The 15,340-nt window shown below is 37.8% G+C and overlaps 1 protein-coding gene across 1 annotated transcript in view; it reads right to left on the reverse strand.

Moving 5' to 3' along the window:
• The window catches only part of LOC117327569 (vacuolar protein sorting-associated protein 13D-like), a 97,626-nt gene that overhangs the window by 62,400 nt on the left and 19,886 nt on the right, over positions 1–15,340 (reverse strand). Inside the window, 11 exon segments of the mRNA XM_033884627.1 lie at positions 2–182; positions 415–673; positions 3,985–4,153; positions 4,595–4,742; positions 5,341–6,318; positions 6,320–7,172; positions 7,566–7,710; positions 7,974–8,125; positions 13,481–13,663; positions 13,836–14,011; positions 14,345–14,510. Of these exon segments, the coding sequence (XP_033740518.1) occupies positions 2–182; positions 415–673; positions 3,985–4,153; positions 4,595–4,742; positions 5,341–6,318; positions 6,320–7,172; positions 7,566–7,710; positions 7,974–8,125; positions 13,481–13,663; positions 13,836–14,011; positions 14,345–14,510 (3,410 nt within the window).

The raw sequence follows: 15,340 nt of genomic DNA on the forward strand, positions 1-15,340 counted from the left end.
CCTTTTTACCAGCAGATGCTGCTCTCATTTGTCCGAGGATGTCCTGAAGCTGAAGGAAGTTTTGTATGAAAGCTACAAATTCCATCTGGAAGTGGTTTGTGTGTGTGTATCGCACTGAGGCCATGCGTAACTTCAGTGAAACATCTTCAGCTCTCTCCAAGTTTGGATCAGGTAGGCCATACCTGTGAAAAAGTGAGTTAAGGTATATGTGACCTCACAGCTAACTTAAGGTATATTGAAGTTATAATGATTAAATTTATAATAATGATGAAAAACAACACAAAAAAAGTATCTAACCAAACTGATAAATCAAGATGAAGAAAACTTTAAACTGATGTGATGTGAATTATGTAAACTAAATAATATTAAGATGACCTTTCATAAACTGACCTTACCTAGCTGTAAAGTACTTACTTGAAGAAGTCAAACACAAGTGCCTGTTTTCCTACAGTGATGAAGCGCTCCCTATAGAGGGCACCATGTGGAGAGCAGTCTCGTAGAGAGATGTTGCCTAGCTGCCCTGACATACTGAAGTTGCCTTCTCTCACCTGGATGTGAGACGACCACTCAGAAATGTTTGCTCGTGCCAGTTCATACTCAGGTTTGTTAAACATCAGACTTAGGCTCTTTACCTTCAGATTTATCACAGAGTTCACAAACACTTGTTCTGGCTCTGTCAACAAAAATTAGAATCATAGTTCATAAGTTTGAAAAAAGAACCTGACAAATTAATCTGTCAACAAAAATAGACCTGTCTTATAAGAAAGACACTAAAATCTGTTCTGTTAATGATCTTTAAAAAGAGAATTTTTTTTAGAAGATTACAGTTAAATAAACACCAATTTAAAGAGGACGCAAAATTTGAAAAACAAGACCCCCACCGGATGTGAATTATAAGGCATTTGCTATAAGAATGCATAAATGATAATTTGTAATAAGGTGAACCCATACTGCAAGTATGAAGTTCAAGTGACAATGTAGGAGATGGAGCCCAGGCTATCATTTTCTATGATGTAGGTCAAAGGTCAAAATTTAGGTCAGAGTGACAAACTTTTGATACATGACACACCATGGCAGTTTTTTGTTTTCGCAGTCCAAACAGTTTGACCATTTAGACTGGAGTTGTTCGTTTATGATTTGGCCGTTTTCATTTTTTGCAGTCGAAAACGGTTTGACCACTTAGACTGGAGCTGTTTGTTTATGAAATCAAGACAGACCTGATGATTTTATATAGTTTCCAGACAAACCTTGACAAAGATTGTCAAAGCCTGTAATAACATCTGCAGGTCTAGATATATGTCTGAAATATTACATTTAAATAACCGGTTTGTCCACAGAAACGAACAGGCCCCTCCTTATCTAGGTGAACCCATGCCCTAAGCATAAAGTTCCAATATCAAGCAATGTAGGAAATAGAGCCTGGACAAGATAATGTTAGGTAGGATAGATTGTAACAATGCAACAAGGGCCCAATGGGCCCAAATCGCTCACCTGCAATGCAGTGATCTTTTCATATATGGATCCTGCAGTTATTTGAAAGCATGCTACAGGACCAATATAATAATGTCTCTCTGCACTTTGGCTTTTCACTAAAAGTCATTCAAAGATTTAAGCATACTTGATCGACGTGACCTTGAATGCGAGTCAGGGTCATTCATTTGAACAAACTTGGTAGCCCTTTACCCCAGCATGCTACAGACCCAATATTAACTCCATGGGACTCTTGGTTATTGAGAAGAAGTCGTTTCAAGATTTTAGCCTTTTTGACTCCTGTGACCTTGAATGAAGGTCAAGGTCATTCATTTCAACAAACTTGGTAGCCCTTTACCCAAGCATGCTACAGACCTAATATCAACTCCCTGGGACTCTTGGTTATTGAGAAGAAGTCGTTTAAAGATTTTAGCCTTTTTGACTCCTGTGACCTTGAATGAAGATCAAGGTCATTCATTTGAACAAACTTGCGAGCCCTTCACCCCAGCATGCTACAGGCCAAATATTAGGTCTCTGGGACTGTTGGTAATTGAGAAGAAGTTGTTAAAATTTTTAGCCTTTTTGACCGCTGTGACCTTGAATGAAGGTCAAGGTCATTCAATTGAACAAACTTGGTAACCCTTTACCGCAGCATGCTACAGACCCAATATAAACTCCCTGGGACTCTTGGTTATTGAGAAGAAGTCGTTTTAAAATGTTAGCCTTTTTGACTCCAGTGACCTTGAATGAAGGTCAAGGTCATTCATTTGAACAAACTTGGTAGCCCTTTACCCCAGCATGCTACAGGCCAACTATTAGGTCTCTGGGACTGTTGGTTATTGAGAAGAAGTCGTTTAAATATTTTAGCCTTTTTGACTCCTGTGACCTTGAATGAAGGTCAAGGTCATTCATTTGAACAAATTTGGTAGCCCTTTACCGCAGCATGCTACAAACCCAATATCAACTCCCTGGGACTCTTGGTTATTGAGAAGAAGTCGTTTAAAGATTTTAGCCTGTTTGGTCCCTGTGACATTGAATGAAGGTCAAGGTCATTCATTTGAACAAACTAGGTAGCCCTTCACCCCAGCATGCTACAGACCCAATATCAACTCCCTGGGACTGTTGGTTATTGAGAAGAATTCGTTTAAAGATTTTAGCCTTTTTGACTCCTGTGACCTTGAATAAAGATCAAGGTCATTCATTTGAACAAACTTGGTAGCCCTTTACCCCAGCATGCTACAGACCCAATATCAACTCCCTGGGCCTCTTCGTTATTGAGAAGAAGTCGTTTAAAGATTTCAGCCTTTTTGACTCCTGTGACCTTGAATAAAGATCAAGGTCATTCATTTGAACAAACTTGGTAGCCCTTTACCCCAGCATGCTACAGACCCAATATCAACTCCCTGGGCCTCTTGGTTATTGAGAAGAAGTTGTTTAAAGATTTTAGCCTTTTTGACTCCTGTGACCTTGAATGAAGGTCAAGGTAATTCATTTCAACAAACTTGGTAGCCCTTTACCCCAGCATGCTACAGACCAAATATCAACTCCCTGGGCCTCTTGGTTATTGAGAAGAAGTCATTTAAAAATTTTAGCCTTTTAGACTCCTGTGACCTTGAATGAAGGTCAAGGTCATTCATTTGAACAAACTTGGGAGCCCTTCACCCTAGCATGCTGCAGGCCAAATACTAGGTCTCTGGATCTGTTGGTTATTGAGAAGTCGTTTAAAGATTTTAGCCTTTTTGACTCCTGTGACCTTGAATGAAGGTCAAGGTCATTCAATTGAACAAACTTGGTAGCCCTTCACCCCAGCATGCTACAGGCCAAATATCAGCTCCCTGGGCCTCTTGGTTATTGAGAAGAAGTCGTTCAAAGATTTTAGCCTTTTTGACTCCTATGACCTTGAATGAAGGTCAAGGTCATTCATTTGAACAAACTTGGGAGCCCTTCACCCTAGCATGCTGCAGGCCAAATATTAGGTCTCTGGATCTGTTGGTTATTGAGAAGAAGTCGTTTAAAGATTTTAGCCTTTTTGACTCCTGTGACCTTGAATGAAGGTCAAGGTCATTCATTTGAACAAACTTGGTAGCCCTTCACCCCAGCATGCTTCAGACCCAATATCAACTCCCTGGGACTCTTGGTTATTGAGAAGAAGTCGTTTAAAGATTTTAGCCTTTTTGACCCCTGTGACCTTGAATGAGGGTCAACATTATTCATTTGAACAAACTTGGTAGCCCTTCACCCCAGCATGCTACAGGCCCAATATTAGGTCTCTGGGCCTTTTGGTTATTGAGAAGAAGTTGCTTGAATGGAAAAGTTGACGCCGGACGGACGACGGACGGACGACGGACGCCGCGCCACGGCATAAGCTCACTTGCCCTTCGGGCAGGTGAGCTAAAAATTGGAACTGTCTCCCTCAGTAACTTGTGAGGGACTAAGAATGTTAAATAAGTAATTTAAAAGTAAGTTGCTGAATAATGGTCCAGACCTTGCTTTGCTGACTTCTTGAACCCTTACCTTTACTCGACATGACATCTTGCTCCTTGGTACTGGGAGTACTGGGCTCGGACACACTGACATCATGGACCTTTGCACCGAGTCCAAGAAAGTCGAGAAGAACCACCCATGTCTGCTGATTGATGTTAGCTTCCAGGCAATTGAAGTCTACATCTACAAACCTGTTGGTCTAAAAAAGGACAGAGTATCAACTTCTGTAACATGCCTCTTTCATAACTAAGTGCATGGCTAGATCTTTGATTTGTTCTTTAGCATTCAAATTTATTAATCAATATATTTTAGCTATCAATTTAAGCGTGGTTAGTTGGCGCAGTAGTAATGCACTCACTTTCCACCTGGCTAATTAGGGTTTTAATTCCCAATTGGACATGAAAATGTATGTGGGTCACCATGGTAAGACCCCTCATACACTTCCATCAAGTCAACAAATCAAAATGATTCTTAAATAAATATCAGTTGATGTAACTTGTTTCACAATGTAAAACATATAAAGTTTTTTGTTTGTCAATTTTATGTGATTACACAGCCTGAAGTCCCACGTAACTTGTAAAACCTACAAGAACCTAATATCCTGGTGTCTATCTCATGAAATGATGAACAAACCTCTCACCTTATCAAATTTGGAGACATACTCTGGAGAGTGCTTGTCCACCAGAAGCAAACTTATGTGTACTAGGGTGTCATCTCGAGTGTCACACAATGACTGTTTCCTTGACAACTGTGGTGAAGGAGGTGGAGTCTTGGGATACAAACCAGCTCTGTTAATTTGAAAGTAAGGGTGAATGTGACACATATCATATTAACATCACAACTTAAGATACCATAGCTGATCATTGTTACAGTAATATGGATACACAAGATTGTTTTTCAATGTATAATCATGTCATTGAATAACAAAAATTAAGGAGAAATGAGCAAATTTTAGAGTTTAGAATAAACTTTAATCATTTTATGACATTTTGAGAAAGAAATTTAGGAAAGAAAAAATGAATTGAGATATCTCCAAGATTATATTCATCAAACAACCAAGATTAGTTGCAAATATATCTACATGTACTTAGTAAAACAATTATCATATTATTCTAAATATAGCATCATTTTGATTCAAAGTCTAATTTTGTCATTTCCTAATAAATGCAGTTGAAATTAAACAACATTGGATCACTTTTATGTAGCCACTTTTGTTTAAAACTGAACGATGAAAATTAGCAAAGTGGCCTATCTAGAATGTGTTACTTTTATTATCATAGGTAAAACAATATAAGACTCCTGTATAAAAGCTTCATTGACATAATATTCGGATAGGACAGGTGTCAGTCTACACCACAATGTCTACACCACAATGTCTACACTTACTTTAAAGGTACATGTATAGCTGACGACTTGGACTTCCTCAGTATTCCTAAGGGCTCCGGAACTTGTTCGACTGAGGGTGACAGCATTGTGTGTGGAGGTAACTCTTGGTGAAAACTGGATGGAAGGGAACGGGGCATAATTGGAGTGGGAGCTATGATCATACTGTCCGGACAAGACCTGGACAGGAACTGTTTCGGGTCCCTACTCTTGTCGTCCTTGTCTGAGGCAGATCGGGATAGGATCAGGTACCTATGAGGTGAGTCTGGGTTTTCTAGCAAGTCCTCAACTGTCAATGACTTCAAGTGGACATTGACATTGGAACAATAACTTGTACTTTTTTCATATTTCAACAAGAAATTATTCAATTTCAAATCCACAAGCCCCTTCTCCCCTTCACCAAAGTCACCTTTCATTTCTACATTAAACACAGGCACTTCAAATTGAACTTGCTTTGTTGTTAGTTTTTCCGGGGTTTGTGATATTATCCTTGTAAAAGATGTCTTAGGTAAAGTTTCCTTGTCAGACAAGTCTGAAATCTTGGATTCTTGATCTTCACTGGTTTTTGGACTGCCAAACTGCCCCCCTACATTACTGGAAGACTGTTCTTTTGCCAAGTGAACACTGTAGGTCATGTTATCAATAGTCTGAAGAAGTTGTTCATATACAGCTTTAGACAATTCCACTTTTAGAGGTGTAGCAATTTTTGCAGATATGTTCAAAATGTTGCTTATTTCTTCCACTTTCGGAATATTTTTTTGGCCTTCTTCCTCAAACATATCCTCACCAAAACACCAACCAGCTGAGTTTGTGTCTTCCTGAGGAAGAACATTCACTGGCCCAGGCTGGATGTAGTCCACAACCAATTGTACCGTAGTGTTGTGTATTATTGCTATACCAAACTGGTCTAAAGACTCCATGAAGCTTTTGTCACACTGAGACACAGACAAGCCTTTAGGCAGGTCATTATCCAGATCAACCGGAACACAGATTCATATCTCGCATTTCCATCAGCATTCTGTTCCGGTTGATCCCTGCAGTCTCATCCTCATCCTGCTCTTCTGTAGATAAATCCCTGTTGTTGATGGATATTTGTCCAAGCTGGGCAACAAAGGCTTGAGGATTGTTTGAAGACCTAGGAAACACTATCACAGGTGATGCTAGTTGAATATTCATGAGTAACACTTTTGCTGGAGAACTGTCTGATGGTTGTTCATCTAACTCTGAATATGAAAATGAGTGTTGTTTATTCATAGAAGCCTGTTTGTTTAAACAGGCCCCAGACATTCTCTTACCCTCTGGGGATGTGATATCCCCTATCACAGTCTTACTTCCTATCACAGACGTGTCCAACTTACTGGTAATTATTTCCATGGCTACCTCTGCTGCAGCTGTTTTTATAGACTGTGCAAAAACTGACATGTATTCCTTGAATTCTGAAAAACACAAAGAAATCTCGTGAAGTATCCTAGGAGAATGGATGTATGACATTGACGCAACATGGAGCTCAAGATTTGAAATATTCTGGTCAAGTCCTATCTCATCATCTGTCTCCTCTACATCCATAGAAAAATCTTGTACAGTTTTGGATGTCTGTATGCCACGTGTATAGTGAAAGGACAAGGCTTTTGCATCCGACTCCTGCTCATCATCAAACATGGATTCGTGAGCAGTCTTGTACATGACACTCGGTTGGTAACAGGACATAGACATGGCTGTATTTTCCTCACTGGAGTCGTAACCCACACTAAACACTTGTTGATACTGGGGTATATCCGGTGTGATGTCCAACACATGGAAACCTCCTAAGGACCCGGACAGGTCCAGGTCTGTCCCTGTAATGTTACAAACATAAGATTTGATTAATTCAATTTTTGATATCGCCATTCAATTAATATGAAGCCTTTGGAAGTTAATACATTGGTAAGAAAATGTCAAGTTTTATTTATTAACATACCAAGAGCAATGCCAGTAAAATCTGTCTACAAGTTATTTTTTCTGTAAGATGTACATGTGCAGCTACCATATATTCAAGCATATCTTAATATGGTTCGTACAGGAAGTTAAATAACCTGAAATATATTTTCTAATCTATAAAATTCATATTTTTTTTTTTATAATTTGAAATTTCTAGAATAAATACTACTTAATCTCCTGACCATTTTATCATATACATGTAGTACATACGGTAACCTTATCTGAAACTGGTACCAGTATTGAACACCTACCAAGTGTTGCTTGTATTTTAGCTGATGACATTGTTGCCGTGGCAACTTTTCGGGCATGTTTGACCCCTCGGACATCCTCCAAGTGGATTAACAACAGACTGACACGGTGGAACTCTGCTGTCACTTCCTGATGTGGTTTTGTCCCCTGTAAAAAAAAATCAAAATTCACTGCAAACAATAAGGAAATCTTAAAATACTATAGCTACAAGTCTCCCCTTAAAATGTTGTATTAAGACTGAATCAATTTAACTTAATTACAAAATCTGTTACTTTAGCCATCATTGGCGAGAATTTGTATAGGATACCTGTTATCTGATCCAACTCATTGAACTGACTTGTAACAACTTTGTCAATAAAATTTATTGAATCAAAATGAAATTATGCACAGACAGACAAACTTCATTTTACCTGATCTGACAATGCAGAGACATTGGGACTCTGTGTGACGGTAGATGGCTGTGCCCTGGGCAAAGATGTGGAAGAGCTAGAAAATGAAGAGTCCTTCTCTGGGCTGATGGTCTTACAGAAACTCAGTAGCTCCACAATAGTCTCCTGGTTTCCTGAGGTAACAAATAACATGATTTATATCAGTAGAGTGACAAAAATATTGATAAGTCAATTACTGTAACATTGTTAACATTACTTGATCCTTATCAAAACCAATTACTTCTTGACAATAGATATTGATCGAAATCGCAATGTACAAAATAACTTATCTAAGTTTCTTTATAACTGAAAAATTTCAGAAAACCAATCCCTCTGAATAACAAACTGATTTTGTGTCTGAAATAGTTAAAATATACCCAAAATTACTTTTATCAGTGCCCATGACAGCATCGTGAAATAGTGAAATGATATCAGTTTTAGAACTAGTTCAGCTTATATAATAGATTCTGCATTCTATGAATTCTGTAACTTCCATTATTATATACTTACACATTGACTGCTTCAAAGATACAAAATTAAAACCAATCAATATCATCTCCAGACCATGACTGGTCAAATTTGATCACTCCCCCAAACTGAATCCTCTCTAAAATGACCAAATTTGTATGTACCATGCAATCCATGCACATTTATAGTTCACTGACTGTGCAGAGGCCAAACATTTGAATATGAAATTAATTTTAATGAAACATCAATCAACAGGTATCAAATTAAAACATATGTAAATGTCCTTGTCTATAAAAGTTGTTGAAATGTGGGATAGTCTGACCAGGGTATATCATTGTCTATATCTGACCAGGTAATCTTTGAAATATACGACAATCTGACCAGATCCTTACCTATAATATCTAGGGTATCTTTACCTATACCATCCGGTGATATCTAGACTTTTGTCAAATGAAATGACTAGGGTAACCTAACCTGTAATATCTAAATTGTTGAACTGTATCCTACAGCCTGACAAGGGTATCCTTACCTATAATATCTAAGTTGTTGAACTGTAGGACAGTCTGACAAGGGTATCCTTACCTGTAATATCTAAGTTGTTGAACTGTAGGACAGTCTGACAAGGGTATTCTTACCTGTAATATCTAAGTTGTTGAACTGTAGGACAGTTTGACAAGGGTATCCTTACCTATAATATCTAAGTTGTTGAATTGTAGGACAGTCTGACAAGGGCATCCTTACCTATAATATCTAAGTTGTTGAAGTGTAGGACAGTCTGACAAAGTAACCTTACCTATAATATCTAAGTTGTTGAACTGTAGGACAGTCTGACAAGGGTATCCTTACCTGTAATATCTAAGTTGTTGAACTGTAGGACAGTCTGACAAGGGTATTCTTACCTGTAATATCTAAGTTGTTGAACCGTAGGACAGTTTGACAAGGGTATCCTTACCTATAATATCTAAGTTGTTGAATTGTAGGACAGTCTGACAAGGGCATCCTTACCTATAATATCTAAGTTGTTGAAGTGTAGGACAGTCTGACAAGGGTATCCTTACCTATAATATCTAAGTTGTTGAAGTGTAGGACAGTCTGACAAGGGTATCCTTACCTATAATATCTAAGTTGTTGAACCGTAGGACAGTATGACAAGGGTATCCTTACCTATAATATCTAAGTTGTTGAACTGTAGGACCGTCCGACAAGGGTATCCTTACCTATAATATCTAAGTTGTTGAACTGTAGGACAGTCTGACAAGGGTATCCTTACCTATAATATCTAAGTTGTTAAACCGTAGGACAGTCTGACAAGGGTATCCTTACCTATAATATCTAAGTTGTTGAATTGTAGAACAGCCTGACAAGGGTATCCGTACCTATAATATCTAAGTTGTTGAACTGTAGGACAGTCTGACAAGAGTATCCTTACCTGTAATATCTAAGTTGTTGAACTGTAGGACAGTCTGACAAGGGTATCCTTACCTATAATATCTAAGTTGTTGAACTGTAGGACAGTCTGACAAAGTAACCTTACCTATAATATCTAAGTTGTTGAATTGTAGGACAGTCTGACAAGGGTATCCTTACCTATAATATCTAAGTTGTTGAACTGTAGCACAGTCTGACAAGGGTATTCTTACCTATAATATCTAAGTTGTTGAATTGTAGCACAGTCTGACAAGGGTATTCTTACCTATAATATCTAAGTTGTTGAACTGTAGCACAGTCTGACAAGGGTATTCTTACCTATAATATCTAAGTTGTTGAATTGTAGGACAGTCTGACAAGGCTATCCTTACCTATAATATCTAAGTTGTTGAACTGTAGGACAGTCTGACAAGGGTATCCTTACCTATAATATCTAAGTTGTTGAACTGTAGGACAGTCTGACAAGGGTATCCTTACCTATAATATCTAAGTTGTTGAACTGTAGGACAGTCTGACAAGGGCATCCTTACCTATAATATCTAAGTTGTTGAACTGTAGGACAGTCTGACAAGGGTATCCTTACCTATAATATCTAAGTTGTTGAAGTGTAGGACAGTCTGACAAGGGTATCCTTACCTATAATATCTAAGTTGTTGAAGTGTAGGACAGTCTGACAAGGGTATCCTTACCTATAATATCTAAGTTGTTGAACCGTAGGACAGTATGACAAGGGTATCCTTACCTATAATATCTAAGTTGTTGAACTGTAGGACCGTCCGACAAGGGTATCCTTACCTATAATATCTAAGTTGTTGAACTGTAGGACAGTCTGACAAGGGTATCCTTACCTATAATATCTAAGTTGTTGAACCGTAGGACAGTCTGACAAGGGTATCCTTACCTATAATATCTAAGTTGTTGAATTGTAGAACAGCCTGACAAGGGTATCCGTACCTATAATATCTAAGTTGTTGAACTGTAGGACAGTCTGACAAGAGTATCCTTACCTGTAATATCTAAGTTGTTGAACTGTAGGACAGTCTGACAAGGGTATCCTTACCTATAATATCTAAGTTGTTGAACTGTAGGACAGTCTGACAAAGTAACCTTACCTATAATATCTAAGTTGTTGAACTGTAGGACAGTCTGACAAGGGTATCCTTACCTATAATATCTAAGTTGTTGAACTGTAGCACAGTCTGACAAGGGTATTCTTACCTATAATATCTAAGTTGTTGAATTGTAGCACAGTCTGACAAGGGTATTCTTACCTATAATATCTAAGTTGTTGAACTGTAGCACAGTCTGACAAGGGTATTCTTACCTATAATATCTAAGTTGTTGAATTGTAGGACAGTCTGACAAGGGTATCCTTACCTATAATATCTAAGTTGTTGAACTGTAGGACAGTCTGACAAGGGTATCCTTACCTATAATATCTAAGTTGTTGAACTGTAGGACAGTCTGACAAGGGCATCCTTACCTATAATATCTAAGTTGTTGAACTGTAGGACAGTCTGACAAGGGTATCCTTACCTATAATATCTAAGTTGTTGAACTGTAGGACAGTCTGACAAGGGTATCCTTACCTATAATATCTAAGTTGTTGAACTGTAGGTGTATGACAAGGGTATCCTTACCTATAATATCTAAGTTGTTGAACTGTAGGACAGTCTGACAGGGGTATCCTTACCTATAATATCTAAGTTGTTGAACTGTAGGACAGTCTGACAAGGGTATCCTTACCTATAATATCTAAGTTGTTGAACTGTAGGACAGTCTGACAAAGGTATCCTTACCTGTAATATCTAAGTTGTTTAACTGTAGGACAGTCTGACAAGGGTATCCTTACCTATAATATCTAAGTTGTTGAACTGTAGGACAGTCTGACAAGGGTATCCTTACCTATAATATCTAAGTTGTTGAACCGTAGGACAGTATGACAAGGGTATCCTTACCTGTAATATCTAAGTTGTTGAACTGTAGGACAGTCTGACAAGGGTATCCTTACCTATAATATCTAAGTTGTTGAATTGTAGAACAGCCTGACAAGGGTATCCTTACCTATAATATCTAAGTTGTTGAACTGTAGGACGGTCTCACAAGGGTATCCTTACCTATAATATCTAAGTTGTTGAACTGTAGGACAGTCTGACAAAGTAACCTTACCTATAATATCTAAGTTGTTGAACTGTAGGACCGTCCGACAAGGGTATCCTTACCTATAATATCTAAGTTGTTGAACTGTAGGACAGTCTGACAAGGGTATCCTTACCTATAATATCTAAGTTGTTGAACTGTAGGACAGTCCGACAAGGGTATCCTTACCTATAATATCTAAGTTGTTGAACTGTAGCACAGTCCGACAAGGGTATCCTTACCTATAATATCTAAGTTGTTGAACTGTAAGACAGTCTGACAAGGGCATCCTTACCTATAATATCTAAGTTGTTGAACTGTAGGACAGTCTGACAAGGGCATCCTTACCTATAATATCTAAGTTGTTGAACTGTAGGACGGTCTCACAAGGGTATCCTTACCTATAATATCTAAGTTGTTGAACTGTAGGACAGTCTGACAAGGGTATCCTTACCTATAATATCTAAGTTGTTGAACTGTAGGACAGTCTGACAAGGGTATCCTTACCTATAATATCTAAGTTGTTGAACCGTAGGACAGTATGACAAGGGTATCCTTACCTGTAATATCTAAGTTGTTGAACTGTAGGACAGTCTGACAAGGGTATCCTTACCTATAATATCTAAGTTGTTGAATTGTAGAACAGCCTGACAAGGGTATCCTTACCTATAATATCTAAGTTGTTGAACTGTAGGACGGTCTCACAAGGGTATCCTTACCTATAATATCTAAGTTGTTGAACTGTAGCACAGTCTGACAAAGGTATCCTTACCTATAATATCTAAGTTGTTGAACTGTAGGACAGTCTGACAAAGTAACCTTACCTATAATATCTAAGTTGTTGAACTGTAGGACCGTCCGACAAGGGTATCCTTACCTATAATATCTAAGTTGTTGAACTGTAGGACAGTCTGACAAGGGTATCCTTACCTATAATATCTAAGTTGTTGAACTGTAGGACAGTCCGACAAGGGTATCCTTACCTATAATATCTAAGTTGTTGAACTGTAGCACAGTCTGACAAGGGTATCCTTACCTATAATATCTAAGTTGTTGAACTGTAGGACAGTCTGACAAGGGTATCCTTACCTATAATATCTAAGTTGTTGAACTGTAGGACAGTCTGACAAGGGCATCCTTACCTACAATATCTAAGTTGTTGAACTGTAGGACAGTCTGACAAGGGTATTCTTACCTATAATATCTAAGTTGTTGAACTGTAGGACAGTCTGACAAGGGTATCCTTACCTATAATATCTAAGTTGTTGAACTGTAGGACAGTCTGACAAGGGTATCCTTACCTATAATATCTAAGTTGTTGAACTGTAGGACAGTCTGACAAGGGTATCCTTACCTATAATATCTAAGTTGTTTAACTGTAGGACAGTCTGACAAGGGTATCCTTACCTATAATATCTAAGTTGTTGAACTGTAGGACAGTCTGATATCCTTACCTATAATATCTAAGTTGTTGAACTGCAGTGTAGCTATCTGTAGAGCTCCCTTCCCTGTAGTGTTACTTGGTGAATTCTCGTTAATGAGTTCAAGGTCAATTGATATAAGTGCCTCCTCCTCTACTATGGGTATCAATTCAGCCTGCTCGTCGTCATCTATATTTAGTCCAAGAGTATGAGAACCTGAAAACAACAGAATACAGACATGAGACCATAAATGGTAAATTAATAGTCATTAAATATTGCCAGAAAAGTTAAACCTGTCCAGTTTTTGCCACAGACAAGACAAAATAGAGTTGTTGTGAGTAACTTTTAGTAAAACTAAGTACTAATTTAAGAAATAAAAAAAACTCACCAGAATTGACAAGGGCCTGGAAGGTCTTGGAGATAGCCTCTTGTACCACCTTTAGACTGGTGCTGGATGCAGACTCATTAAGGCTCTCCACAGGAGAGTGTGGGGAAGTGGGGGACATCGGAGAACCAGGAGACACTGCCTCAGAGCCTCGGATACTTCCACTCCGACTGTCTAGTCTGGAAATCATGTACATAAATATATATGTATATATAGGGTCTAGTAAGTAATAACGACGGTATAATCCAATATAGGTACTGGATCCTAACAATATAGGTACTAGATCCTAATATGTATATATATATATATATAATCATGGTAAGAGAATAATCAATTGAATACTTAATGTTTGTTTTTATACTATTAATGACATCAAAATTTTATTCGACTTTAGAACTGAAGGGAATAAGCATCTATGGCTTAGGGGATATACACAAAATGGTGCCTTTAGTTCCAGATACATACTTAACATATATCAGATATTAATAATAACAAGGATTTTTTGCACTTACGTGACATTTTTGTGAGAAGCTACAAGCAATTCAAAGTCTGTTCCATACGGCTGCAGGGCATCCACAACAAGGAGACTGTGTACTGTTAGGCCAATCTTTGTATCGTAGGGACGTTTTGTTAGGTTGGCATTCACCTTTGTAACCTGAAGCTCCACAATAGGGCGTCCTACATCAACATGCAAATGGTAGAAATGATAGAACCGTTAAAAGAAATGTTAATCTTAAATAATAGAACATGCAGTATCAGAGCCATACAGAATGATACAGTCGTCTTTAAGTCTGAAAAATCAACATTAATCTTTTACATTGTATCTCATTTGCATAGCAATTAATTAATTGCAGCAGTGCTTTTCCACTTACAGTATAAATATAATGAAAATAAGGCACGGGAGGTTTAATTCTTTGTGACCATGATCACCTACATCAAACCCATGAATGTTTTTCAACCTTTACAACTGTATAGAGATCATTATGATAATTTATTTTCTTACAAGGCTCTAACCAGATCTGTGTTTGTCTTCTATTCATTCCCTAGTTTTATTCCCTAGTTTCATGGGTCTGTCTTTGTCTTCTATTTATTCCCTTGTTTCATGGATCTGTGTTTGTCTTCTATTTATTCCCTAGTTTCATGGATCTGTGTTCGCCTTCTGTTTATTCCCTAATTTCATGGATCTGTGTTTGTCTTTTATTTATTCCCTAGTTTCATGGATCTGTGTTTGTCTTCTATTTATTCCCTAGTTTCATGTATCTGTTTTGCCTTCTATTTATTCCCTAGTTTCATGGATCTGTGTTTGTCTTCTATTTATTCCCTAATTTCACGGATCTGTGTTTGTCTTCTATTTATTCCCTAGTTTCATGGGTCTATCTTTGTCTTCTATTTATTCCCTAGTTTCATGTATCTGTGTTTGTCTTCTATTTATTCCCTAGTTTCATGGGTCTGTCTTTGTCTTCTATTTATTCCCTAGTTTCATGGATCTGTGTTCGCCTTCTATTTAT

This window comes from Pecten maximus, chromosome 5 (genome assembly GCF_902652985.1).
Source record: "Pecten maximus chromosome 5, xPecMax1.1, whole genome shotgun sequence".
NCBI lineage: Eukaryota > Metazoa > Mollusca > Bivalvia > Pectinida > Pectinidae > Pecten > Pecten maximus.